Source organism: Stomoxys calcitrans, chromosome 2 (genome assembly GCF_963082655.1).
Source record: "Stomoxys calcitrans chromosome 2, idStoCalc2.1, whole genome shotgun sequence".
Classification (NCBI taxonomy): domain Eukaryota; kingdom Metazoa; phylum Arthropoda; class Insecta; order Diptera; family Muscidae; genus Stomoxys; species Stomoxys calcitrans.
The window spans coordinates 123308311-123335234 of NC_081553.1; the positions used below are offsets into that span (position 1 = coordinate 123308311).

General features: G+C 36.5%; 1 protein-coding gene and 1 long non-coding RNA gene across 3 annotated transcripts; one reads left to right on the plus strand and one right to left on the minus strand.

Moving 5' to 3' along the window:
• On the plus strand, positions 1-25579 carry LOC106087055 (tryptase). Its single transcript, XM_013251940.2, has 7 exons — positions 1-334; positions 11410-12162; positions 16129-16231; positions 16301-16440; positions 16503-16589; positions 23763-23936; positions 24714-25579. Exons 1-7 carry the CDS (start codon positions 265-267, stop codon positions 24881-24883), a joined length of 1497 nt encoding a protein of 498 aa, XP_013107394.2. The 5' UTR covers positions 1-264; the 3' UTR covers positions 24884-25579.
• LOC106087056 (uncharacterized) lies at positions 12168-22204 on the minus strand. Of its 2 annotated transcripts, XR_009397008.1 has the most exons (3): positions 22035-22204; positions 16527-16747; positions 12168-12419 (listed from the first exon to the last, which is right to left on the minus strand). It is a non-coding gene; the product is annotated as an uncharacterized LOC106087056 (long non-coding RNA). The 2 variants fall into 2 exon arrangements; XR_001221218.2 differs by lacking the exon at positions 22035-22204 and having other exon boundaries at positions 16527-16868.
• Positions 25580-26924: the final 1345 nt, after the last annotated feature.

Consider the following 26924-nt stretch of genomic DNA (forward strand, 5'->3'; position numbering starts at 1 on the left):
ATCTTTTCATTATCATTCAAAACGCTCAACGTTGCGGTGCTTTCGCTAAAAGCTATACTCGGTGAACTGGTTCATTCGGTCGCGTCGAAAACGAAACAAAATGAAATAAATTAAAAATAAACTTACCTGCCAAAAGACAACAACAAGAGAAATGCTGAAAATTGCTATAAAGAGATTTCGCGCATTTGTGAAGTAGTTTTTTTTTAATATTAATGGATATTCTTCAGTTTCCAATTTCGTTTAAATTTTGGCGTTGCACTCATAATGATTTCGAATAAAAAGCGTTTCTGTTCTTCCCTAAGTGTTCTTGTGATAATTTGTGTTGTCGACAAAGGTACATAACATAATAAAAATATTATATGTAATACAACAACACTAAAACCTTTTAACATTAAGCGTCTTATCAGCTCTAAATAGATTTAAAAATGCATTCGGAGGCTGGAAAAAAGCAGCAATTTATGTAATGAAAAAAAAAAAAACACATAGTAAATAATGTAATTTGTATTTTTCATATGTTAGTTTTTATGTTTCCAGACGCTTTTTGCATAGATGTTTTTATAAATATAAAATATAGGAACAGAAACTTTTTTAAAGCATATCGTATACCGCGAAAGTCAGATAAAAATGGTGCTAGGTAAACTTCATTTTTTGAACGAAGAGATATTTTTAACATAAAAATAATTCCTCAATCAAAACTATTCGCGTTTTAATGATAAACAAGTAGGAGTGTGCTAAGTTCGGTCGGGTCGAATCTTATATACCCTCCGCCATAGATCGCATTTGTCGAGTTCCATACGCGGTATTTCTTTATATCAAGTTATAATCCGATTCGGACCATAAATGAATGCTGAACATTGTAAAAGTCTTATTTCAGTTCATTCGGATAAGAATTGCGCATTGTAGGGGTTCAAGAAGCAAAATCGAGAGATAGGTTTATATGGGAGCTGTATCAAGCTATTGATCGATTCAGACCATATTAGACCCGTATGTTGTCTTTTCTCGAGAAAAGCCGTTGTACAAAATTTCTGCCAAATCGGATGACAATTGAGCCCTCTAGAGGCTCAAGAAGTCAAGATCCCAGATCGGTTTATATGGCAGCTATATCCGGTTATATACCGATTTGCTCCATAACACAGCGCACAGTTATTGGAACTCATAAGAAAATACCTCGTGCCAAATTTTAGCCAAATCGGATGAGAATTGTGCGCTCTATTGGCTCAAGAAGTCAAGATCCAAGATCGGTTTATATGACAGCTATACCAGATTATGAACCGATTTGAATCATACCTAACATAGGTGTTAAAAATGATACCAAAACACCACGTGCAAAATTTCATTCCAATCGGATAAGAATTGCGCTCTCTAGAGGCTCAAGAAGTCAAGACCCAAGATCGGTTTATATGGCAGGTATATCAAACATGGACCGATTTGGCCCATTTACAATACCAACTGACCTACACTAATAAAAAGTGTTTGTGCAAAATTTCAAGCGGCTAGCTTTACTCCTTCGAAAGTTAGCGTGCTTTCGACAGACAGACGGACGGACATGGCTAGATCGACTTAAATGACACGACGATCAAGAATATATATGCGTCTTAGACGCATATTTCCAGGTGTTACAAATAGAATGACGAAATTAGTATACCCCCATCCTACGGTGGAGGGCATAAAAATAACGTCGGTGACAGGATGCAAACCTGCTTCACTCCTTTGTCGATCCCGAAAGGTCAACTCTCTTTTCCATTGAAACGGACTGAATCTTCAGAATTCCTATACTGCTCCTTAATTAGTGTCACGATTTTTTAGGGATGTCCTTATTAAACAGGGTGCTCCACATTGAAATTCACGAAACTGTGTCAAAAGCACACTCGAAGTCGATGAATAAAAGGTATAGGTGTGTATTGAGTTCATATTATAAATTTTCAACGCTACAAAGTACTGGAGCGTCGTTTTTCATGTCCGCCAGTCTGTTTGTTGAAATCACTCTATAACCTTACATTCAAAGATGGCCTATATCTTGATAAAGCACCCTTTATACCGATCTCCCGATAAGAAATCTTGGGTTCATAAATTTATATTTGTGCCCCGATTTCAATGAACAAGCGTGCTCAGTTTGGATAAAGCGATCTCCCGATTTAAATGTCCCGATTGAAATGTGCTTTTACTACCCATTTTGCTGTTGAAGTGAATTGCATGAACCTCTCAACATCTGAGTATGGGCAAGATCTGACTATATTGGTATGCAGCTGCCACATAGGCCTGTTTTCCGACGGAAGTCACAAAAGCCTCATTTTCTACCCAGAACTTGTGAAATTTGAAAGAGATCCCCTTAAACTCGCACAAGTTACAGTCAATATCAGGACTTACGCGTTTTTTCTGAAGCTTGAAGTAGTGAGACCACTTGTAATAGTATTTGGGCCCTCAACATCCACAGAAACGATAAGACGAGTCCCCGGCGATTTTTTCATTAACTACTTTGTATGTTGGAAAAACCTACCAAAATTTGAGGTCACCCTACCAACATACCAAGAGAATAATAACCTATCAATTTTGGTAGGAACCTACCAAAAACGGCAACATTGCTTGCTATATATATAGGTGGATAGAGTTCTTAGGAAATGGAGAGATCGTTATTCCCAGCTGATGACGGTATAGAACGTATACCGCCAATTTAGAATGAGAACAGTATAGCAATAACTCATCTGAATGACAACAAGGCGGCGGGAGCTAATGGGTGGCCACCAGAACCATTTAAATCTAAACGCGAAATGGTGTGGTGAATGCATTAGCTCGTCTACACAACCTGCATATTAGGTCTCGTTGAAAAGAAAGGAGACAAGACCGTAAAATTAGTCCATAAATATTCCCTTAAGGAACAGCGGGGATACTTTTCTTATCAAAATTAGTGCTTTTCGATGGAGGCTATCGTAGCGCAGAGGTTAGCATGTCCGCCTGGGTTCGAATCTTGGCGAGAACGTCATGAAAAATTGTCTGTGGTATTTCATGGACAAATTTGCATTTTTCCGATACAAGTTTTAGTTCAATGATAAGGGGTCTCATTTTTATTGCCGGGTCCGAACGATTTGCCGCAAAGCAACACAACTTCGAAAAATTTTTCTGATCTTTTAGCAATGGATTTAACCCAAGCATTCAGCGTCAAAGGCTGCCATGATAACCTTTGAGATACGGTGGCCCCAAGACACAAAACAGTGCCAACTACTCAATACTTTCGAGCGTAGTTGGACCTTATCAATGTTCACATTGCTCCAAATCCTGGAAAGACCCAAGAGAACCGGTCGACACTTACCATCTTTTCGTCGACAATTCTTTTGAAAACGTGATAATTTATCCAATTACGTGAACAAAACCACATTTTTAAAATAAACTATTTAGCACATTTTATTAGACCTGCACATAACCGTTGAAGGTTTTTTAGATTTGTACTTGATGAAGAGAAAGAACTAGAAATATATGAGATAAAGGTCACCCAACATTTATTTTCGAAATAATGTGTTAATTATTCTTTTTTTATATGAACAATACTTTCATAATGAAACGACGCAATTAAATATTGTAGAATGGCATAGAATATGAGATATTTGATGCAAAAAAGCCGACATTTATTATATCTATTAAGATATAGATCCTGTGTTATATACGTACTACACACGATATTCGACAGTTTTGCACTAATATTGCTTTAATGTTTGTTCAAATACTTACAAAAATTGGCGCATTGAATTCTCTTATGACTAATGAATTTCAAAGAAATCCATTTCGATTTGCATATAGCTCCCATATATACATACATACTTAAATGTATTGTCCGACTCACTTCAGAGCATTTGTAAGCGCATTCATAAACCGTTCTTCTTAAGATCCTCGATAATATTTTCTTTCATGATGCAAATATGCCTGCAGAATTCCATCGGAACTGGTTACGATTCACATATAGCTATGGCACGTCGAGGAGAGCTTTGAGAGTTGGACTGTCACTTCGGTTTATCCTCATGGCATAATGAAGATCAGCCTAATGCAATTTCGTGCAACTTGGAATTCGTTTTTTGACCGACTCAGAGCAAAAGTTAAGGCAAAAGGTGGTAATATCGAGCAAAAGTGAATGAATTTTAAAATTTAAAAAATATTTTTATACAAAAAAAAAAAGTGGTCCTTTGACTTGGTAACACTTCGAGTCAGCTACCCTATGGAAGAAAGTAGAACATAAAGAGCTAAGTTTCAAACTAATGATTGTAATCTACACTCTATTAACTAGTTGTCGGGCTCCCCGGTATCCGAGTTGGTAGCGTGCATGGATTACCAGTGCAGAGGTTGTGGGTTCGATTCCCGCCGGAAGCCTTGGTCTGTCGCTACTGTGGTATCACAATGGACTTAAAATTGTCTAAGTGAATCTGTACAGGAATGTCACTCTTACCTTACCTAACTTACTAGATGTATGTATGTGAAGTATTTTAATCCATTCGGTAAATCGTTTGGAATCAGACTTGGCAATCAAGAAGTCCGTTAATTCTTCAGTAACAACACACTCTTTCTTAACTCTTTTTACGAGTTCTTTGTTAGGCTTAAATAAATGCATTAAACCTAATATTCTAGAGCTGAAAAATGCCCAGTTCAATCCCAAAACTTTATTTTTATCTGAAAATATTTATAAAATTTCAAATTCATTGTTACAAATCAAGGAATCAATTAAAAAAGAGGCTAGTACAAAATTACCTTTACTCAAATTAATTTGAGTTATAAAATTTATTTATTTTTAACAAATTATTGTAAAGAGTACTAACTAATTTTGTATAACACTAGCCGAACCGGGCCCGCTCCGCAACGCCTTCTTTAACTCTCTAATATATTTTTAGGGTGGGACACTTCGCCCTGAATGCGGATATCGAATTCGTGCTATTGTAGCCTATGAGGCTGAACGAATTCTGGCGAGAACATCCGACAAAGCGGTGGTTACCCCTCTTAATATTGGTGACATCTGCGAGTTACAATGCCATGCATGGTCATTTAAAACCTTTTGCCCAAAGAGGTGTCGCACTGCGGGACCCCGTTCGGACTCGGCTATAAAAAAGGTCCCTTATCATTGAGTTTAAACCTGAATCGGAAATCACTCATTGATGTCTGAGAATTTGCCCATTCTCGGTTCCTGATGGTAATGTTCTTCCTTAGGGTAACGTTCTCATTGGGGGAGGGATGGCACCTCAGACATTTCGACTCAAATATAGATATCAAATTCGTGCTGCACTTCCAAATCCTTTAATTTGAGCCCCATATTGCCATGGCCGGTAAATATGAAGCGTTTGGACTGTGTTTTGGGGCCGGCCACCGGCACTTTGCACTGAAATAGATATCAAATTCGTTCTTTATTCCCAACGGAAATGAAGTTCAGTTTAGGGGGTGCTTTAGGGCGTACCCCGAAACACTTGGCTCCAAAATTGGATATCAAATTCGTTTTCTACTCTCAAATACCTTTCATTTGAGTCCTACATTGTCATAATGGGTCAAATAACCCATTGGACATATCTTTAGAAGGAAAAGCGCCACCTAGAATTAAACGCAAATTTTAATGTATATTCGAAATCTACTCCCTAATACCTTTCATTTGAGTCGCATATTGCAATGGTCGGCTAATATGACCATTTGGGGGTGGGCGATCTCCCATTACTTGGACCTTATGTTTCAAGCCATATTTGTAATCCACTGCTTAATACTTTTCATTTGATTCCCATATTGACATGAACATCGAATATATCTGTTTAGAGGAGTTTTGGGGTTGGAGAGCCCGTTGGGTTCTTGGACCCAAATTTTAATACCATATTCGTTTTCTGGTCTCCAATACCTTTCATTTGATGCCCTTATCACTTTCGGATATGGGTGGCGTTTTTGGGGTAAGGAAGAGGGTCCGCCTCCACCCGATATCTATTATATGGCCTATGTTTCCTTCCTTCGTACACAATCTATGAAAATTTTAAGAAAATCGATTCAGCCATGTATCATATAGCCATAATGGGTCTAATGGCGTTTTTGAGCGATGGCGTGAACCCCTATACATCCATCTGATTTTGTGTGACAGATTCGAAATCTACTCCCGAATACCTTTCATTTCAGCTCCATATTGAAATGAATGTCTAATATGTCTGTTTGGGAGAGATTTGGGGTTGGGGCGGCCCGATGGGTACTTAGACCTAAATTTTAATACCATATTCGTATTCTACTCTCCAATACCTTTCATTTGATACCTATATTGTCCCGATTGGTCCACTTTTGATTTTGGGTTGTGTTTTTGGCATAAGGGGGAGGGTCCGTCCCCTTTTCGATACCGAAAAATTATATATCCCATGTTTCCTTCCAGACCAACCTACACAATCTGTGAAAATTTTAAGGTAATCGGTTCAGCCGTTTTTGAGTCTATACGGAACATACAAACAAACCGACAAACAAGCAAACAAACACAAATTGAATTTTATATATAAGATGATTAGTTAGATATAAAATTTAATAACTCAACTTATTATGCCACATAAAAATCAGGTTTAATAAAGGGAACCTTTCTATTGTGTACACTGATAGAAAAAAGTTTGCTAAAATAGCAAACACTGTCTGCTGAATATTATCAGTTAATTTTGCTGCAATTGTAGCAGTAGTTCTGCAATTTCAGAGCAGCAGGCTGACTGCTGAAAAGTCTGTTGTTTGCTGAAAATAACTGCTGCTTAATTATGAAGGGGTTGTTAGAAGAAAAAATAAAATAGAGATGTATATATGTGTCTCAGTGGATGTTTATAATCACCACAGAATATATACTTTCCATAATCTTTCACAAAATGCGAGCGAGCTCATCCACATTTCGAAATGTATACTAATGGATGGATCAGGTAGCTTCTTTACAAGTATTATTCCACAAATTAAAATCATCTCTTCCAAAAAAAATTCTTAAAAATTTCTAAAAAATGCCTAAAATAATCAAAAAAGGTAACAGGTAACCATAAAAAGTAGCATAACATTTTTTTTTTAGCAGACTTGTGTACTTAAAACAGCAGATTTTGTTAGTTGAAATTGCAGTAAGAAATGTTTGCCAATTCAGCAGCAGTTATTTTCAGCAGACAAAAACTGCTGTTTTAGCAAAAAGGTTTGCTGTTTTGAATAACAAATTTGTTTGAGTGTACCTTTAAAATCTTAAATTAGGTCGGGTCAGTCATTCTGCTATTAAAACTTTCAGTGGGTGATTGCTACTGTCTGAATAAATGAATATTTATTCAAACAAGTAAAATCATTAAGTTCGGCCGGGACACATTGGGACACATTATTTGAATGACTTTTTAAAATATATAGGAAATACACCAAGTTATGGAACGATATGGACCGTTTCAGCGAAATCGGATAATAATTGCGCCCACTAGAGGCTAAAGAAGTGAAATCGGGCGATCGGTTTATATGGGAGCTATATCAGATTAATGGCCGATTTGGACCATACTTGACAACGTTCTTGGAAGTCAGTAAATGCGCCTTCTAGAGGCTCAAGAACACCGAAGTAGCCCATATACAACCTTAACCGATATACACTAATAAGAAATATTTATGCAAAAGCATGTAGCTTTGCTCCTTCGAACAAACGATTAAGAATTTATATACTTTGTATGGTCTTAGATCAATATTTCGATTTGCTACAAACGGAATGATGAAATTACTATACCCCCATCCAATGGTGCAGTGTATAAAAGCAGCCTCAGTCCAACGATATAAATTCGAGCGTATGCGTTACAATAGGTGTTTGTTTTACGCATGCGGAAGAAAGATTTGAAAATATAAAGAGAAACAACAAAAAAAACTTTAACTAAACTATAACGTTAGCAATACCTAATACTACTGTCGTCATTAATTGCCTTGATCATAATGTCTTGCTAAAGGCCGGTATAACCCACGTTACTTTTTTGTTTACATATGTAGTTTAAATAGATTGGAATGTGAATCACGCTAACCACAGAGTAGCTGTGTAATTTGTGTACAAAAAAAAGAGAAGGGAATGAGAAAATAGTATAAGAATAAATTCTCTTTTTTTGAGAGATAAAGTTCATAAGTTGGTGACTTAGAAATAAAACGAAAGACTTAAGACACGAACCTTGTAGATATGTGCTGCGGCCATTGAGATATGCTATTATACTCAAACATCAATTGTGCAAGCCAATATGCAGTTTAATCAATATGATATTCGGTGTTTTGCCATAAAAAATTGCACAGTTTATGAAAGAGACAAAAAGAGAAAACAAAAGAAAGAAAGTTTACATTGAAAAGTAATCAAAGTAGAGCGGATTAAAATTTGTGGCTCATCAAAATCTTATATATAAAAATCAATTTGTGTTTGTTTGTTTTTTTGTTTGTATGTTTGTGTGTTCCTTATAGAATCAAATGGCTGAACCGATTTTCTTGAAATTTTCCCATATGGTGCATAATGATCCCGTGGTGAAAATAGGGTACTACATTTTTCGATATCTGAAGGGGGGCGGACCCTCCCCCTTACCCTAATTTTCGGAAACGCCAGATCTCGGAGATGGGTGGTGCGATTTAAGCGAAATTTTGTGTGCTCTCCTAATATATAAAAATTTGGTATCCAAATTTCAGATGGGGTGCCCTACCCTAAAACCTACCAAACATATATTTAGACCAATCACGACAATATGGGACTCAAATGACAGGTATTTAGGATAAGAAAACGTATCTGATATCCAATTGTCGAACCAAGTGCTAGGGGGACCACCCCAAGCCCCAAAACACCCCTAAATCGGACAAGACTTATTAACTAACCATGGGAATATGGGGCTTAAATAAAAGGTATTTGAGTATAGAATTCGAATCTGATATCCAAATATGGAACCAAGTGTTTTGGGCCGGCTCTCCCCAAAACATTCCCCAAAGTGGCCAAATTTACGACAAGTGTGTATGGGGCCACCCCACCCCCACAACACCACCCAACCCCCAAAACACCCCTAAATCGGACATATTTACCGACCATGGCAATATAGGACTCAAATGAAAGGTATTTGCGAATACGAATCTAATATCCAAATGTGGGACCACGTTTCTGGGGGTCCATCCCTTTTCCAAAACACCTCCCAAACAGGACTTATATACTGACCATGGGAATAAGGGGCTTAAATAAAAGGTATTTGAGTGAAGAATTAGAATCTGATATCCAAATATGGAACCAAGTGTTTGGGGCCGGCTCTCCCCAAAACATCCCCCAAAGGGGCCAAATTTACGACCATAGCCATATGGGGCTCAAATGAAATGTCTTCGGGAGTAAAGCACGAATCTGATATCACTATTCGGGAAAAGTGTGTATGGGGCCACCCCACCCCCACAACAACACCCAAATAGTAAGTATTTGCTGATTATTGCAATATGAGGCTCTTATAAGAGGGTTTTTAGAGTGGAGCACGAATCCGATATATATTTTCAAGGCCAACTCACTGAGTGGCCGCCCATCCCCCAAAACACCCCCCAAGACAGTCATGTTTGCAGACTATGGAAATATGGGGCTCGGGTCAAAGGTATTTGGGAGTAGACCACGTATCTGATATCAACATTTGGGACCAACTGTCTATGGAACGCCCCATCACCATAACAACCCCGAAATAGGACGTATTTGCTCACCAAGACAATTTGGGTCTTAAAGAGAGTGGAACTAAATATTGGGTTGCCCAAAAAGTAATTGTCGGTAATATAGTAGTAATATAGTCGGCGTTGACAAATTTTTTCAGCGGCTCGTGACTCTGTAATTGCATTCTTTCTTTTGTCAGTTATCAGCTGTTACTTTTAGCTTGCTTTAGAAAAAAAGTGCGCGAAATTTTGTTTACATTTGTTTGTTTGGCGTCAATTTTAATATGGGTACCACATGTATTGAAATAAATTCATTTAACAAACCGAATCAACGCTTTTGATATGCACCTTAAACGCAATGAATTCGATCCGTTTTTAAAACGAATCATAACTGGAGATAAAAATGGATTGTTTACAACAACGTTAGTCGAAAACGATCATGGTCCAAGCATGGTGAACCAGCTCAAACCACTTCAAAGGCTGATATCCACCAAAAGAATGTTATGCTGTCTGTTTGGTGGGATTGGAAGGGTGTGGTATATTTTGAGCTGCTTCCAAGGAACCAAACGATTAATTCGGATGTTTACTGTCAACAATTGGATAAATTGAATACAGCCATCAAGGAGAAGCGACCAGAATTGGTCAATCGTAAAAGTGTCATATTCCACCAAGACAACGCTAGACCGCACACATCTTTGGTCACTCGCCAAAAACTGAGTGAGCTTGGCTGGGAACTTTTGATGCATCCACCATATAGCCCTGACCTTGCATCATCAGACTACCATTTATTTCGATCTTTGCAGAACTCCTTAAATGGTAAAACTTTCGGCAATGATGAGGATATAAAATCGCACTTGGTTCAGTTTTTTGCAGATAAAGGCCAGAAGTTCTATTAGCGTGGAATACTAAATTTGCCAGGAAGATGGCAAAAGGTTATCGAACAAAATGACAATTATATATTTGATTAAAGTTCATTCTAAGTTTTATTAAAAATGCATTTACTTTCTTTTAAAAAATCCGCAATTACTTTTTAGGCAACCCAATTTTTATAATTTTTACGTTCAATACCCCAACCGGACATATTTTCCGACTTTTGCAATATGAGTTTAAATGAGATTAGAAAACGAATTTGATATCCAATTTTGAGGCCAATGGCAATATGGGGTCAAATAAATGATATATAGATATATGTGAATAGAGCACGTTGCTCATATATTTTCCGGGCTTAGTGTTTGGGGGACCACCCCAATCCCCAAAACATCCCTAAATCGGGCATATTTACCGACCATGTCAATGTGGAGCATAAATGAAATGTATTGTTCGGTAGAGCAAGAATTGATACCCACTTTTGGACCATTTTTCGACCATGCCAATATGTGGCTCAAATGAAAGGTATTTGAGATTGGAAAACGAATTTGATAACCTTTTTTGGGGTCATGTGTTTGGGGGACGCCTCATCGTGTAAACTCCCTTAAACCAATTTTATGGGGTTTAAATAAATGGTATTTGAAAGAAGAGCACGATGCTGATATTTTTTCAAGGCCAAGTGTCTGAGAAAAAAAATTGAGTTGTAATGCTTTCGATAGATGTACGGATGATTAGCCACGGCTAGAAAGGTTTATAAAGTCTGGACAATCAGTAATAAATTTACTTACACAAGGTCTTAGATCAGTATTTCAAGATGTTTCAAACGAAATGACAAGAATAAACAAATAAAATAATTTCGCTCCATGCTGTTTTTTTCTGAAGGAATTTATCATTAATCTCAAACTCTTTTTATTTTCTTTTACATCCTTTTAGCTACCTCATATCTGGCTGATAATCTTGCAAATTGCCATTGTGTCCTATTAAAAAACTGTGATACTATAAATGAACTCATACATAGTTCAAATGACATTCCTTTCTTAACGTCTACAATCAAAGCAGCTGTATGTGAGTTTGATGGATCAAATATATACGTATGTTGTCCCGAGAAAAAGAGTTACAAGAGACATGCGAAACATATGGCAAACTTAGATTACATAGATGATTTGTCGGGACTCAATTGCCCGCCTTCATTTGGCAAGGAATACGACTACGATGAATACATGAAACTCCATCCTCATGATAACGACGATGACAATTATGATGATGTCCACTCTAAGGATGAAAATAAAGATATTTCAAATTCCAAAGATGAAAGTACAGAAGACAGACATCTTGGTCCTGTATATTGCAATCCTTGGGGTAATTGCGTTCGATTTAAATTTCCCAAAGATGATACTCAAAGTAACTACAATAAATCACCAGAACAACATTACCACACGTATGATCATGATAATCATGATCATGGATTTAGAATACCTTTTTTTCCTTTTCATCATCACCACCATCCACATGATCACGAGGATGATCATGATTTTAGTTATGGACATCATTATGGTGAAAGGCCGCCAGAAATAACCTCCACAACTGCAACCCCCACCAGAGTTTTCACCGAGTGTGGTACATTACCCAACACAGGATCTTCCGGTGTATATCCTTGGATTGTGCGTTTGGCTTATTTAAACACAAGTAAGTAGAAGAAATTAATTTATTGAGTGGATTGGATGATGTTAGTTCTGCATTATGTTGTGTACCACAGTTTTGAGTTGTATTGTTAATGCAACACCAGCAATGAATATGCCAAGGCTCCGGCAAAAGTCCCAACGGGATTCAGTCATTTTAAAATTACAGGTACAGTTCATAATATTTTCGACTGCCGATGATAAAGACTGAGATTCATGTAATTTGAAAGGGTCCTCTGGATTATTTTCCATGATGAATTCAACCTGAAAGATCAAATAACGAAAAGGATGATCGCATCCTGAATACTGATATTTAAAAATAGTGCCTGGTGTTTTTAAGTTTATATTTTATAACTTTTGAAGGACACCATACTAAATTTGTTAACTTCTAAACGACAATAGAAGCATTTGCTATATGAGGCATTCTTTTTAAAGGGGCAATAAAAATGTGCTCATTTCTTGGCAATTGTATATTGGGTTGCCCAAAAAGTTATTGCGGATTTTTTAAAAGAAAGTAAATGCATTTTTAATAAAACTTAGAATGAACTTTAATCAAATATATAATTGCCATTTTGTTCGATAACCTTTTGCCATCTTCCTGGCAAATTTTGTATTCCACGCTAATAGAACTTCTGGCCTTTATCTGCAAAAAACTGAACCAAGTGCGATTTTATATCCTCATCATTGCCGAAAGTTTTACCATTGAAGGAGTTCAGCAAAGATCAAAATAAATGGTAGTCTGATGGTGCAAGGTCAGGGCTATATGGTGGATGCATCAAAAGTTCCTAGTCAAGCTCACTCAGTTTTTGGCGAGTGACCAAAGATGTGTGCGGTCTAGCGTTGTCCTGGTGGAATATGACACCTTTACGATTGACCAATTCTGGTCGCTTCTCCTTGATGGCTGTATTCAAATTATCCAATTGTTGACAGTAAACATCCGAATTAATCGTTTGGTTCCTTGGAAGCAGCTCAAAATATACCACACCCTTCCAATCCCACCAAACAGACAGCATAACCTTCTTTTGGTGGATATCAGCCTTTGAAGTGGTTTGAGCTGGTTCACCATGCTTGGACCATGATCGTTTTCGACTAACGTTGTTGTAAACAATCAATTTTTCATCTCCAGTTATAATTCGTTTTAAAAACGGATCGAATTCATTGCGTTTAAGGTGCATATCACAAGCGTTGATTCGGTTTGTTAAATGAATTTCTTTCAATACATGTGGTACCCATATTAAAATTGACGCCAAACAAACAAATGTCAACAAAATTTCGCGCACTTTTTTTCTAAAGCAAGCTAAAAGTAACAGCTGATAACTGACAAAAGAAAGAATGCAATTACAGAGTCGCAAGCCGTTGAAAAAATTTGTCAACGCCGACTATATGAAAAATCCGAAATTACTTTTTGGGCAACCCATATATTTTAGTTTTAAAGCTGAGTGTAATTTTGCATTACATGGACCTAAAATCATGCTCTATCTTTCAGTTTTTGCATGCACTAAAACATATATAATTCCCGAGGTTTTTTTTAAGAGTATGCCTCATATATTACATTTTAAGCGCACATTTTTTTGTTTAAAAGCATACATATGATGTCAAAAGTTATTCTGTCTACTTTCATATAAAATCGTTAATAAATTGTCAAAATATAGAAAATTAGGAATATAAAAATATAAGGTGCTATATTCAGATTTTTGAAGTTCACTGGCGGTCCCAAAAGTAGCTGACCTAAGAAAGAAAAGTAGCCGACTTACAGCAAACTTTTTTTCTGTTTTTACTAACAAATTTCTTTGGGTGTATGTTATAGACAAAATTTTTTTTTAGATGTTTTGAAAACTATCATTATTAGAATTGAAAAGTATACCAAACGACTCAGAATTTAAATTTCAATTTAGCTATTCCCGTCTGTCAATCTCTTTGTCTGTCCGTCAGTGTTAATTTGTGTACAGAGATAAGATCACAGTTGCCCTCCGATCATTTTCAAATTTGGAACAGATCATTTTCAAATTTGGCCCATACGATTAGAAAACGGTTCAACTTTAGATACAGCTCCGTAAATAAGTTTCGTCCGATTTCCACTCTAGAAACTCACATAGGTATTTATCAAGCTATCTTCTCAAAATTTGCTACATATTGATATACAATTTTCTCAATTTTAGATGTAAGCTTTTAAAATATGAATTTAGTAGTTATTTTGTCTGTTTTTATTTAAAATCGGTAATAAAAATTATTAACTTGTAGAAAATTAGAAAAAAATGTACGCTTTATGTCCCTAAAATTTAAAGATAAGATCAAGGCGTATTTAACAAGGTGGTCGCATCGGTGAATTGCTGCAACAAAGCATCTTTTTTAGTAACTTGATATGTCAAAATTTGAAAACAGGGCGAAAAACATTCAATTCGCCCTGACATTTAAAATTTTCGGCAAATTTGTTTCGACCAATCACAGCAAGAAGAAGGATGTTTATTAATTTTTAAAGTGTCAAGAAAACAGATATTTAAAAATGTTCAAAATACCAATTAGCTCCGGAGGCTTTACCCCCAAAACTTTCTGGAACATTGAGGGCCAATCTATTTGTTGCTCATTATCACGAGAATCTTAGCTGCAAGCTTCCGGGCGCTTCCATTGGTTGCGGATAGTGGAATGCTAAATACAGAGTTGCTGCAACGGCAGTCGATCGGAGAATCTCAGTGAAAGTCCGGGCGGCACCGACTATTGCATAAATACTGAGTGCCTATGATGCTCGATAAGACAAGGACGGTTTTTTAAATAACCAATGGTCCACGGCGATCGGTCCTTTGGACCGGAACGACCTAGCTCACAGCCTGACAAGGATCGCCACCTCCAAATGAAAATGTGGCTACAACAACAACCCACAAAACCACCAAGATGACAGGTTTAAATATTGTTTATAAGGTTATTGTAGCCGAAGATAGCTACCAAATGAATGCTATCAAATAGGAAGATTGTGATTAGAGTTCAATCACCTCAAGGACGAGTTGTGTATCCCTTTGTGGCTCTTGTCAGGACTTTGACTTTGCAATGTCTCTGGTCACATGTCGGATTTAAGCTTGATTTGTGGGTATGAGGAGGAGTCATAGACGGTTGAGCACCCATTGTGAGACTTCCCTGAAGTTACGAGAGTAGGTGCAGGATTATAACTATACAAAATCTTTTTTCCTGTCCAAATTATCTTCATGCATTCTTGACTACTATAGCTTTAAAATACATATTGGAGGGAGCTTCTACAGACCTCTTAGCCGTTTTGTCATGCATGTTGGCTTCTAGTCTTCTTCATTTTATTGTCTGGCATTGTACTGACGTAAATTTTATCAGTGTTCTCCTGCGCTTTTTGAATCTTTCGGGGCGACAGAATAGGTCTAAGTTCCCTGAGAGAAACTGAGGTCGCTAGACGCGTGCCATTATATACCCGTAACAGCGGCAAACACAATTTATAAATTGTTTATTTTGAAGTTTATATTTTTGTACGACTAATTCAAAAATGAGTTGACATATCAAACTCTCTCTGCTGGGTTGATGCGGTCACCTGATAAATACGCCTTGGATAAGATGATTTAAAAAAATTAAAATTTTTAAATTTTTATCATTTGAGAACAGTAGAAAATGTTTTTCAGCAAACTTTCTGTTGTTACAGCAAGCATTTTTGCTGTTTTTACTTACAAATTTCTATGAATCTAACATTACAAGCCAACTTCATGGAAATCGGATAAAATTAAGTTATACCTTCAATATGTATACATATATTTCCCGATGTTCACTTCTAAAGCCTTTGATAAATCAACTGACCTTTCCAAAATTTTGCACAGTCTTCTTCTACCACTTCTACTGTACAATGTCGCTTTTTGAATCAGTTCTGATTTTTATTTTATATTTACATTTTGACTTTACTTTTTATATTTATATTTTTACTAAACTGCGAATATGTGTGTATAATTGTCTATTTCCCTTGTAGCTAGCAGAACTGTTCGTCATCGATGCCTTGGAACCATTATAAGTGATCAGCACATCTTGACAGCAGCTCATTGTGTAGATAGCTTGGTAAACGATTTAAGACTGTAAGTTTCTTGTACATCTATTTATGTATCTGCAACTCTTTTTCTATATTGACATATAAATATTTTCAGGATCTACGCTCGCGTTGGTGATGATAACAATTTTGAAGATTTTAAAATTATTGAAACTACCATTCATCCGAGCTACAATGAGCCATTATTTAATAATGATGTGGCACTGCTAAGACTGTCTAGAACGCACAATTCGAGAAGTAAAGATACATAATCCATTTATTTTCTTAAATCTATCTGATAATTTTAAATAATCTTTTAGTTCCCATTTCGAAAATTTGCTTACCTGTAAGTGACAGTGCAATAGCAGTGGGCAGTACAGGAGTTGTGGCCGGTTGGAGCGAAAATGGTATGTTGATCTATTTCAATTTGGTTTAAAAATGTTTGCATTGAAAACATAAGGATTATTTTTGACAAACAATGCATGTGTACACTCAAAGAAAAAAAGTCAGTTGATGGTAGCAAGTAATGTCTCCGAACTGTTAGTGGTCACCGAAGTTAGTACCGCTGTTATGGTAGAAGTTCGGATGGTTGCAATTTCAGAACAGCAGGCTGACTGCTGAAAAGTCCGTTGCTTGCTGAAATTAGCTTCTGCCCAATTTATTATGGGGTTATTCGAAAGGAGGAGACTAAAATAAAATATTAAAAGAAAACAAAATAAAATCAATGCAGTGAAATTTATTTGCTTTCGGAGCAACAATTTTTTGCCTGTTCAGCAGTAATACGTGTTCGATAATTTTGCAGATTTTCTTGTGGAAACAGCAGAATTAGCAGATGGAAATGTTTACTAAGACATAGCCATTTGTTTATTTGGAACAACATTCATGTCTGCTTTCCCATCTTCAGCAGACAAAAACAGTTATTTTAGCAGACATTTTGCTGTTTTGAATAAGAAATTTCCTTGAGTGTACAACAAGATAGATAGATTGAAATAGTCAGTCAGGTGGCCGCATCAGCTGATGGAACTTGATATGTCAATTAATTTTTGAATTCGCCTCATAAAAATATAAACTTCAAGATAAATATTTTATAAATTGAGTCTTGTGTTTGCTGCTGTTTTGGTTCTTAAACTAACAACCTCCATCGCTATCAGCTTCACTCAGGGAACTTAGGTTTATTGCGTCGCCCTCGAAATAGATTAAAAAATCGCTGAAGAACAAAAACAAAATTTACGGCAGTTCAATGCCAGATATTAGAATGAAGGAGATTAGGAGCCAACATACATGTCAGGCGGGTTGAAGAAGTTCCCTCCAATCTGCCATTTCAAGCCCCTATTGCAGTCAAAAATAGTGAAAGGACTAATTTAAACAGGAACAAGTAAAAACGTGTTAAGTTCGGCCGGCCGAATCTTATATACCCTCCACCATGGATCGCATATGTCGAGCTCTCTCTCTCTTTTTAAGCAAACAAATAATAAAAGAAAAGAATTGCTATGTTATTGGAACAATATCAAGTTGTGGTTTATTTCGGACCAACATTGAACTGAATATTAGAGACTATAGTAGAAGTCATTGTGTAAAAATTCAGCCAAATCTAGTAAGAATTGCGCACTTTAGGGTCTGAAGAAGTAAAATGGGGAGATCGGTTTATAGCTGTATTAGGCACGAATGTTATGTTCTAATGAGAGAAGCCGGTGTTCAACATTTCAGCCAAATCGGATAATACTTGTGCCCTTTAGCGGCTCAAGAAGTCAAGATCCCATATCGGTTTATATGGCAGCTATATCAGGTTATGGACCGCTTTGAACTATTCTTATCACAGTTGTTAAAAGTTAAAATAAAACACCTCATGCAAAATTTTAGCTAAATCGGATAATGATTGTGTCCTCTAGTGGCTCAAGAAGTCAAGACGCCCGATCGGTTTATATGACAGCTATATCAGGTTATGGACCGATTTGAACTATTCTTAACACAGTTAATGGAAGTCATTACAAAACACGTCGTGCAGAATTTCAGCCAAATCGGATAATATTGCGTCCTCTAGTGGCTCAAGAAGTCAAGACCCCACATCGGTTTATATGGCAGTTATATCAGGTTATGGAGCGATTTGAACCATTCTTAATACAGTTGTTGGAAGTCATATAAAAACACGTCTTGCAAAATTTCAGCCAAATCGGATAGGATTTGCGCACTCTAGACGCTCAAGAAGTCAAGATCCCAGATAGGTTTATATGGCAGCTATATCAGGATATGGACCGATTTGAACTATTCTTAACACAGTTATTGAAAGTCATAACAAAACTCCTCATGCAAAATTTCAACCAAATCGGAAAATAATTGCGTCCTCTAGTGGTTCAAGAAGTCAAGACCCTAGATCGGTTTATATGACAGCTATATCAGGTTATGGACCGATTTGAACTATTCTTAACACAGTTAATGGAAGTCATTACAAAACACGTCGTGCAAAATTTCAGCCAAATCGGATAGGATTTGCGCACTCTAGACGCTCAAGAAATCAAGACCCCAGATAGGTTTATATGACAGCTATATCAGGTTATGGACCGATTTCAACAATACTCAGCATAGTTTTTGGAAGTCATAACAAAACACCTCATGCAAAATTTCAACCAAATCGGATAAAAATTGTGCCCTTTAGCGGCTCAAGAAGTCAAGATCCCAGATCGGTTTATGTGGCGGCTATATCAAAACGTGGACCGATATAGCCCATTTACAATCCCAACCGACCTACACTAATAAGAAGTATTTGTGTAAAATTTCAAGCGTCTAGCTTTACTCCTTCGAAAGTTAGCGTGCTTTCGACAGACAGACGGACGGATGGACGGACACGGCTAGTTCGACTTTAAATGTCATGACGATCAAGAATATATATACTTTATGGGGTCTTAGACGAATATTTCGAGTAGTTACAAACAGAATGTCGAAATTAGTATTCCCCCATCCTATGGTGGAGGGTATAAAAAGGGTGCTCATTTAGCCATAATCCTGAACCAATTCAGGTGGTGCCATAATAGTTGCACAACCGTCAACCTGCGCGATTCCTGAAATTGCAATTGCTTTTTATCAGCCCTATCAGTAGTGAGAGCGATAACTCCACCCCATCTAGGGGAGGTCACTTATGTACAGCAAATTACTTCATATTGGTGAATAGCTCCAATTTTATCTTTCGGGGGATTACGTCAAGCCCATTGGTAAAAATTGGCAGCAAACTATAAGCTCTCTGAACTGTCACACACTAAGATGAAAACGTCATCCTTGGAGCCAACTAACTTCCCTCCTTTTTCGAATGATCTTAAACCCCCACAATTATCCAAGAGCCCCAAAAAGGGTTACAAAAACCGTCCTAGAGCTTTAGTCACAATATTCAAATTGGAGCCCTTTGCTAGTGGTACGTTAATAATCCTGCTCATCAACATCGTATGAACTCAATTCAGGAGGAATTCTCATGTCCACCAGAGAGTCATGCATGTGATGTGTGGTCCCTGGTTATAATAGAGACAAACGTCTATGATGTTGGAATCACTCCCAGCCCCATTGGAATTGAGCTAGAACTACCCTGGTCTACCGTGCAAGGCTAAATGCATTTTTGGTAGCTATTGGTAGCTAGTTTACCGCTACAACAACCTAGTAAAAATTATTTAATACTGATTGGTTTTGTCCAGTGCTAGTCGGAATTTTGTAAATTTTTAATTTTTTTTATTGACACTCAAAAATTAATGAACTTCTTTCTTCTTGCTCTGATTGGTCGAAGCAAATTTGTCGAATTGAATTGAATTTTCTTCGCACTGTTTAATAATTTAGACAAATCAAATTCCCAAAAAACATGCTTCATTGAAGCAATATTTTATAAATTGTGTTGCTGCTGTTATGGTTTTTAAACTTAGGGTATATAATGGCACGCGTTTAGCAACCTCATTCACTATCAGTTTCACTCAGAGAACTTGGAGGTCTATTGTGTCGCCCCCGAAATACTCAAAAAGCCCAAAAGAACACTGATAAAATGTACGTCAGTACAATGCCAAACATTAACATGAAGGCGGTCTGGAGAATCCCCTTCCAATTTGCCATATAGCATATAGCTATAGCAGTCAAGAATGGCGAAAGGACAATTGCTTGCAGATAATTTAGACAGGAAAATAGGTTTTTGTATAGCCATACTCCTGCACCTATTCTTACAATTTCAGAGCAGTCTCACAATAGGTGCTCAACCGTCTATGAATCCTCATCATCCCCACAAATCAAGCTTAAGTCCGCCATGTGACCAACGCAAGATCAAAGTCCTAAAATTGCAATGGCTTCTTAGGACATTCAGTAGTGAAAACGGCAGCTCCATCACATCTAAGAGAGGTCCCCTGAACATACCAAGTTACCTAGTATTTTGACAGCATACTATTTGTACTCTGAAGGGCCACACACAATGATGACAACGTTATCCTCGTAGCCAACAAACGTTCACTGTCCTTTTCAAATGACATGAAAATCCAACAGATAACAATCCCTCCTTGTGGTGATTGAGCTCTAATCACAATCTTCCTTCTTCCAATTTTAAGCCATTTGTTAGCATTCACTTGGTAGCTATCTACGGCTACAATAAACTTATGAAAACTACTTAAACCTGTGATCTTGATGGTTTTGTGGGTTGTTGTTGTATCCATAACTTCATGTGGAGGTGGCGATCCTCGACAGGCTCCTGTATGTGAGCAAGCTCGTTCCGTTCTAAAGGACCGATCGCCGCGGGAACGGGGTAGCCATTGGTTATTAAGAGGCGCCAATAACCCGCCATATCATATCGAGCATCATAGGTATCAGTATTTGTACAAGAGTGGGTTCCACCCGGCCTCTCACTGGGACTCTCCTCTCGATACCTCTGATTGTCCGCGACTGCATCTACTCCGTATGGACGGTAGCTCGCAGCTAATCTTTTCGTGACAGCAATAAACACCACACAGATCGGACCTCAATGTTCCAGCCAGTTTTGCAAGAAGAGCCTCTGGAGCTAATTGGAATTTTGAACGTTTTTAAAATATGTTTTCTAGCTTGACACTCACAAATTAATAAACTTTTTTCTTCTTGCTCTGATTGGTCGAAGCAAATTTGTCCAAAATTTTAAATGTTAGAGCGAAGCGAATTTTCTTTGCCCTGTTTACAAATTTTGATATATCAAGTTCCCAAAAAAGATGCTATGTTGTAGCAATTCGCCGATGCGGCCACCTTATTATATATACAGTTATTTTACTTGAATGATATATACGAAATGGCAAAGATTATATTTACAAACACTCGATAAAGAAAATATTGAAAGAAGCCAATTAGAAAATATCAGCTTCTAAGGAAATTTACCTACATTTCTATGTCAGGCTATAGTAAATATTGAAGTATCGAAATATTGATCTGAGACCTGTTAAATGTGTTTGATACTGTAGGCGATTTATTATTAATGTTAACATTCCTTTGCAACTCACTGATATTCATTACTGACCAAAGCCGATACTTTAATTGCTAATGCTCAGTTAGCTTTTTAACGTTGGTTGTAATTTTTAATTATAACTAAATTATAAATAAATAACATTACTCACCAAAAAAAAATCGAATTCCTAAATCCTATTCTAATCATGTTACATTTTATACTCAACAAAAACTTAAAATCGCTTTCAGTAATGAACAATTTTTTTGGACCAGAGACAAAGCCTATTGAAGAAAACGGTTCAGATTTATATATAGCTCTCATTTATGCAAACAACAGACTTTTTAACAGGCATTCTGCTGGTTTGGAGTAGAAAACATTTTGCTATGGCAACAGAACTACTGCTGTAATATCAGCAAAATTAACTACATACAGGCGGTAGACTTTTTCTGCTTTTATTAGCAGACTTTTTTCTATGATTGTACCAAATTTCTACCACACCAGGTAAAATTGTAAGCTTTTAGAGGCCGTAGAGGGCTAACCGAGAGATCGGTTTATATGGTTATAGACCGATTTCGAACAATAACTGCAATATCCAGAAGATCGATTAATGCGGTAGCTTTATCAGTTTATAGACCGATTTGGACAACACATTGTACGATTTTTGGAAGTCATAACAAAACAGCCAAATCGGATAATGGTTGCTGTTTCCCGAGGCTCAAGACATAAAATCGGGAGATAGATTTATAAGGGAGCGATATCAGGTTATAGACCTATTTAGACCATACTTAATACAATTGTTGCAAGCCGTAACAGAAAGTATTTACATATTTTTGTGGACGTTTCTTTAAAACAATATTTCATATCTCTACGGTCCTTTTAGATACCATATACAAACATTTCTGAAATTGAGTTTGACATTTTCACTATTGTATAATAAAATACCAGTAAGAAAAGTCAAACGTCGGGCGGTGCCGGCTTTATAATACCTACACCTACCCTATAGGTACAAAGTGGGAGCTATGTCTAATTCTGAAACAATTTTGGTGGACCTCGCCTGTTATTAAACAATCCGTATCACATTGTGAACAAACTGTAACAACTACGGTTCACAAATGACAACATTTGTTACAAACTACCCAAAATTTGACGAACATATATATGGGAGCTATATCTAATTGTAAGCCGATGTCGACCAATCTTCTCAGATAATGTGGTACTCGTCGAAAAAAGCGTTGTGCAAAATTTTGGCAAGATTGATCGAAAAATGAGCTTGCAGTGGCTTTAGAAGTGAAAATCGGGCAATATACATATATGACAGCTATATCTAAATCTGAACGTTCGTCTATAACGTCGAGAGTCAAAAGAAAATCCTTCCTTTCATATTTGAAGAGAATCGATTAACAAATGACTATTTGTTTACAATATGTCTGCAAATCGGACGAACATATTGGGTTGCCAAAAAAGTAATTGCGGATTTTTCATATAGTCGGCGTTGACAATTTTTTTCACAGCTTGTGACTCTGTAATTGCATTCTTTCTTCTGTCAGTTATCAGCTGTAAATTTTACCTTTTGGGCAACCCAATATATATATATATATATATATATATATATATAGGAGCTATGTCTAAATCTGAACCGATTTCATGAAGTTCACCAGTAATGTCGACAGTCAAGAGAAAATCCTTCCTAACAAATTTCAAGAGAATCGGTTAACAAATGACCATTTTATTGCAGTATTACTGCAAATCGGACGAACATATATATGGGAGCTATATCCAAATCGGAACCGATTTTTCCAATTTCAATAGGCTTCGTCTCTAGGCCGAAAAACATGCCCATACCAAATTTGAAGACAATCGGATGAAAATTGCGACCTGTAGCTTGTACACAATTTAACATGGACAGACGGATATAGCTAAATCGAATCCGAAAGTAATTATGAGTCGATCGGTATACTTATCAATGGGTCTATCTCTCTTCCTTTTGGGTGTTACAAACTAATTCACTAAGTTATAATACCCTGTATCACAGTAGTGGTGTAGGGTATAATAAACATACTAGAAGGCCCTTTATTATACAATACAATTCGTTTACAAAACTACACATTACATGGAGAAGACATTTATTATGTTGTGTGCATTCTCTTTTTCTTTTCAGGTGGAGCCTTAAATGCTCCAAGTGGTTCAATACGCTATATAAACTTGCCAATATTGAATAATACAGAATGTGCTATACGCTATGCCAAATATAGTGAAAATTTTGAGAGTACCATTATTATAACTCCAAGAGAATTTTGTGCCAAATCCGAAGCCATGAATGATGTGTGCGAAGGTATTAATTCAATCTAGTTTCTTCAGTTGTCCATATAAATTAGAACCATATATTAGAGCCATTTTATATTAACATGTATATTATGAAATATATTTTATTATCTATATTTATTTATATATTATTTATTTTACTTATTAAATATTAAAAAATATATATTATTTTTTAATATTTTAAATAAAATCCGATCATTGAGCTCGTCTCGAAAGAGAAACAAACAGAAATTGTAAAATTTAATGATCTTCGCCCTAACAGGCAAAAAACTTGAAAAATGAAAAATTCGGCAGAGCCCGGCCAGGATTTGAACCTGGGCACAGGGAGCAACAACGAGAGCCATTGCCGTTGTCTTAGCGTTCGTAGCCATCAATACAACTTCTAACAGATGCACAAAATCATGTGTAGTTCGGAAGAAGTGTAATTTGTCACAGAAAGAATGTCTGTCATTACACAAAAATAAATGCATTGGGAAAAGTACAGCTAATAGACAAGGTTGTCGAGTGTGGTTAATGTGGCAATTGTATCATAGATGCGTTTTCGCACTGCCCTTGAAGCCATCACAACTAATATGGTTGAAAAGTCTTCTAACCAAAGACGAAACACGTTCCCTAGTGGTTGGTGTGTGTTGCTATCTTTGGCTTTCTTTTTCCATTGGCCTCTCTGATCATTGAGCTCGTCTCGAGAGAGAAACAAACAGAAATTAGAAAATTTAATGTTTTTATTGGCAGCTTAACGTTAGAATAAGAGCATGTTCATCATAATAATTTGATGTTTATCTTCTAGGTGACAGTGGAGGCCCCTTCATGGATCGTTCCCCAACAAACCGATATACCCTTGAGGGTATAGTCGCATTTGGTCCTAAGACAAACTGTGGTCAATCCAATTTACCTGGTGTTTACATGCGTGTTAGTGCCTACGTTAACTGGATACAGCAAAAGATAACTATACCATGAAGTCTTTGAATCATATTGAAACTTGAAATATACATACATGAACATACTAATCGGGCGTATTAACAAAACTTAATAGAACCTTATGCTGAGTTTACATGGCACATCTGATGTATGGTCATTGTAATAGTATTGGTGAAAAAAAGGTGTATTCTGAAAAATCATTTGATTTTTTTCGATGAATGACGTCTATCGATTAAGCCGCATTAAGCCGAATTAACATGGCACATCATGATCGTACTCATCGTGTGTACGTGTTGATTACAGCTTTTGCCTAAAACGGTTCATCGATTTTTTCTTTTCTTTGATTTTATTTAATTTTTCATACTTTACTTCTCATTTCGTAACCTTATTTGTCACAGAGCGCGTTTTTCAATATATGTCAATTAATGATTACACATTTCTTTGTAAACGGTAATCGATAGACGTCATTCATCGAAAAAAAAACAAATGATTTTGTTTTTCAGCCATGACTGATGGTTATGTGTACATGTGACGAATACACCTTTGTTTTCACCAACACTATTACAATGGCCATACATCAGATGTGCCATGTAAACTCAGTATTAAAGCAGGTTTATTTGACAATTCTATAAAGGAAATCTGTCAAATAAACCAATTTCTTAGCTACATTATGTTTTATGAATACCAGTGAATATATTTACCAATATTTACATTCCAATAAAATTTAAGTTTTTATTTATGTTTGTTTAATTTGAATTTTTAGAGTGAAGATATGGAAATACTCACTTATATAGGTAATACCAGTAAGAAGCTACCTTATGGGAAATATGTAGTCTATTGCCCCAAAATATACCGGTCCTAAACTGAAGAATTATTGTAGTTACCTGTCACAGGGCATATCCTACGGGGAATGAAAATTTTCAATTGTCATAACTTATGATTCTAATTCTTTTTAAAAAGTCGCTTAATTATTTTTAAAAATTGCTAATTAGTTAAATATATTTGCTATCTAATGTTATCTCCTTAAAAATACTTGAAAAGTAGACTCATCCTTTTCGAACTGTCCCAGGACCTTTCCTAAGGTGTTAGAATGGTGGCATACAAGGGGAAGAAAACTGGGACCGGTCCCTATCACCAGAGGACCTATCCGGTGACATGTTTAGGACCTGTCCTATTTTCCGTAGGGTAGTTACTGTTGGTTAAGATTTAGATATAGCTCCCTGATTTTGAACAGAACTTTTTTTATGAATTGGTCAAAATCGGTTCAGATTTTTGTGGTCAATTTTCCACTAATTCTCAAAAAATTTGTTTAAGGATATCCTCAAGAATCTTGAGACTGCTGATCAATTTCAAAAAAAAAGGTTTGTTTGGGTTTGGATATGGGTCTCATGTTTTTGTATTGCTGGATTTACCCTTATAGGGCCGACCTTAACAAAGTGTGGTGAAGGTTTGTTTTTTAATTATTTGCACATCTCTGAATATTTAAGCAAAAACAGTTGAGATTTAGACATTAAGGGTGATTTTTTAAGAGCTATAGAAAAGTTAAACACACATAAAATTCAGAAAAATGCATGAAATCATTATTTGAATCGATAGCACGGTACATGTAATTTAATGTTTGAAGATTATTTCATGCAAATGTTGACCGAGACTGCTCTTTAAATGGTCCATCCGCTTAGTCCAATGTTGGCATACTCTTTTCAACATATCGGCCGGTATCTTACGAATAAATGCTTCAATGTTCTCTTCAAATGCGTTAATTGAAGCGGGCTTGTCTGTATAGACAAGAGCTTTAACATAGCCCCACACAAAACAGTCTAAAGGCGTTAAATTACACGATCTAGGCGGCCAATTGACCGGTCCCGAACGTAAAATAAAATGTTCACCGAACTTGCCTCTCAACAAGTCCATTGTTACGCGTACTGTGTGACTTGTGGCACCGTCTTGTTGAAACCACATGTCATGCAAGTCAAGCTCTTGCATTTTGGGTAAAAAAAAGTTGAATATCATCTAACGGTAGCACTAACCATTCACAGTAATGTTACGATTTGCAGCATCTTTGAAGAAGTAGGGTTCAATG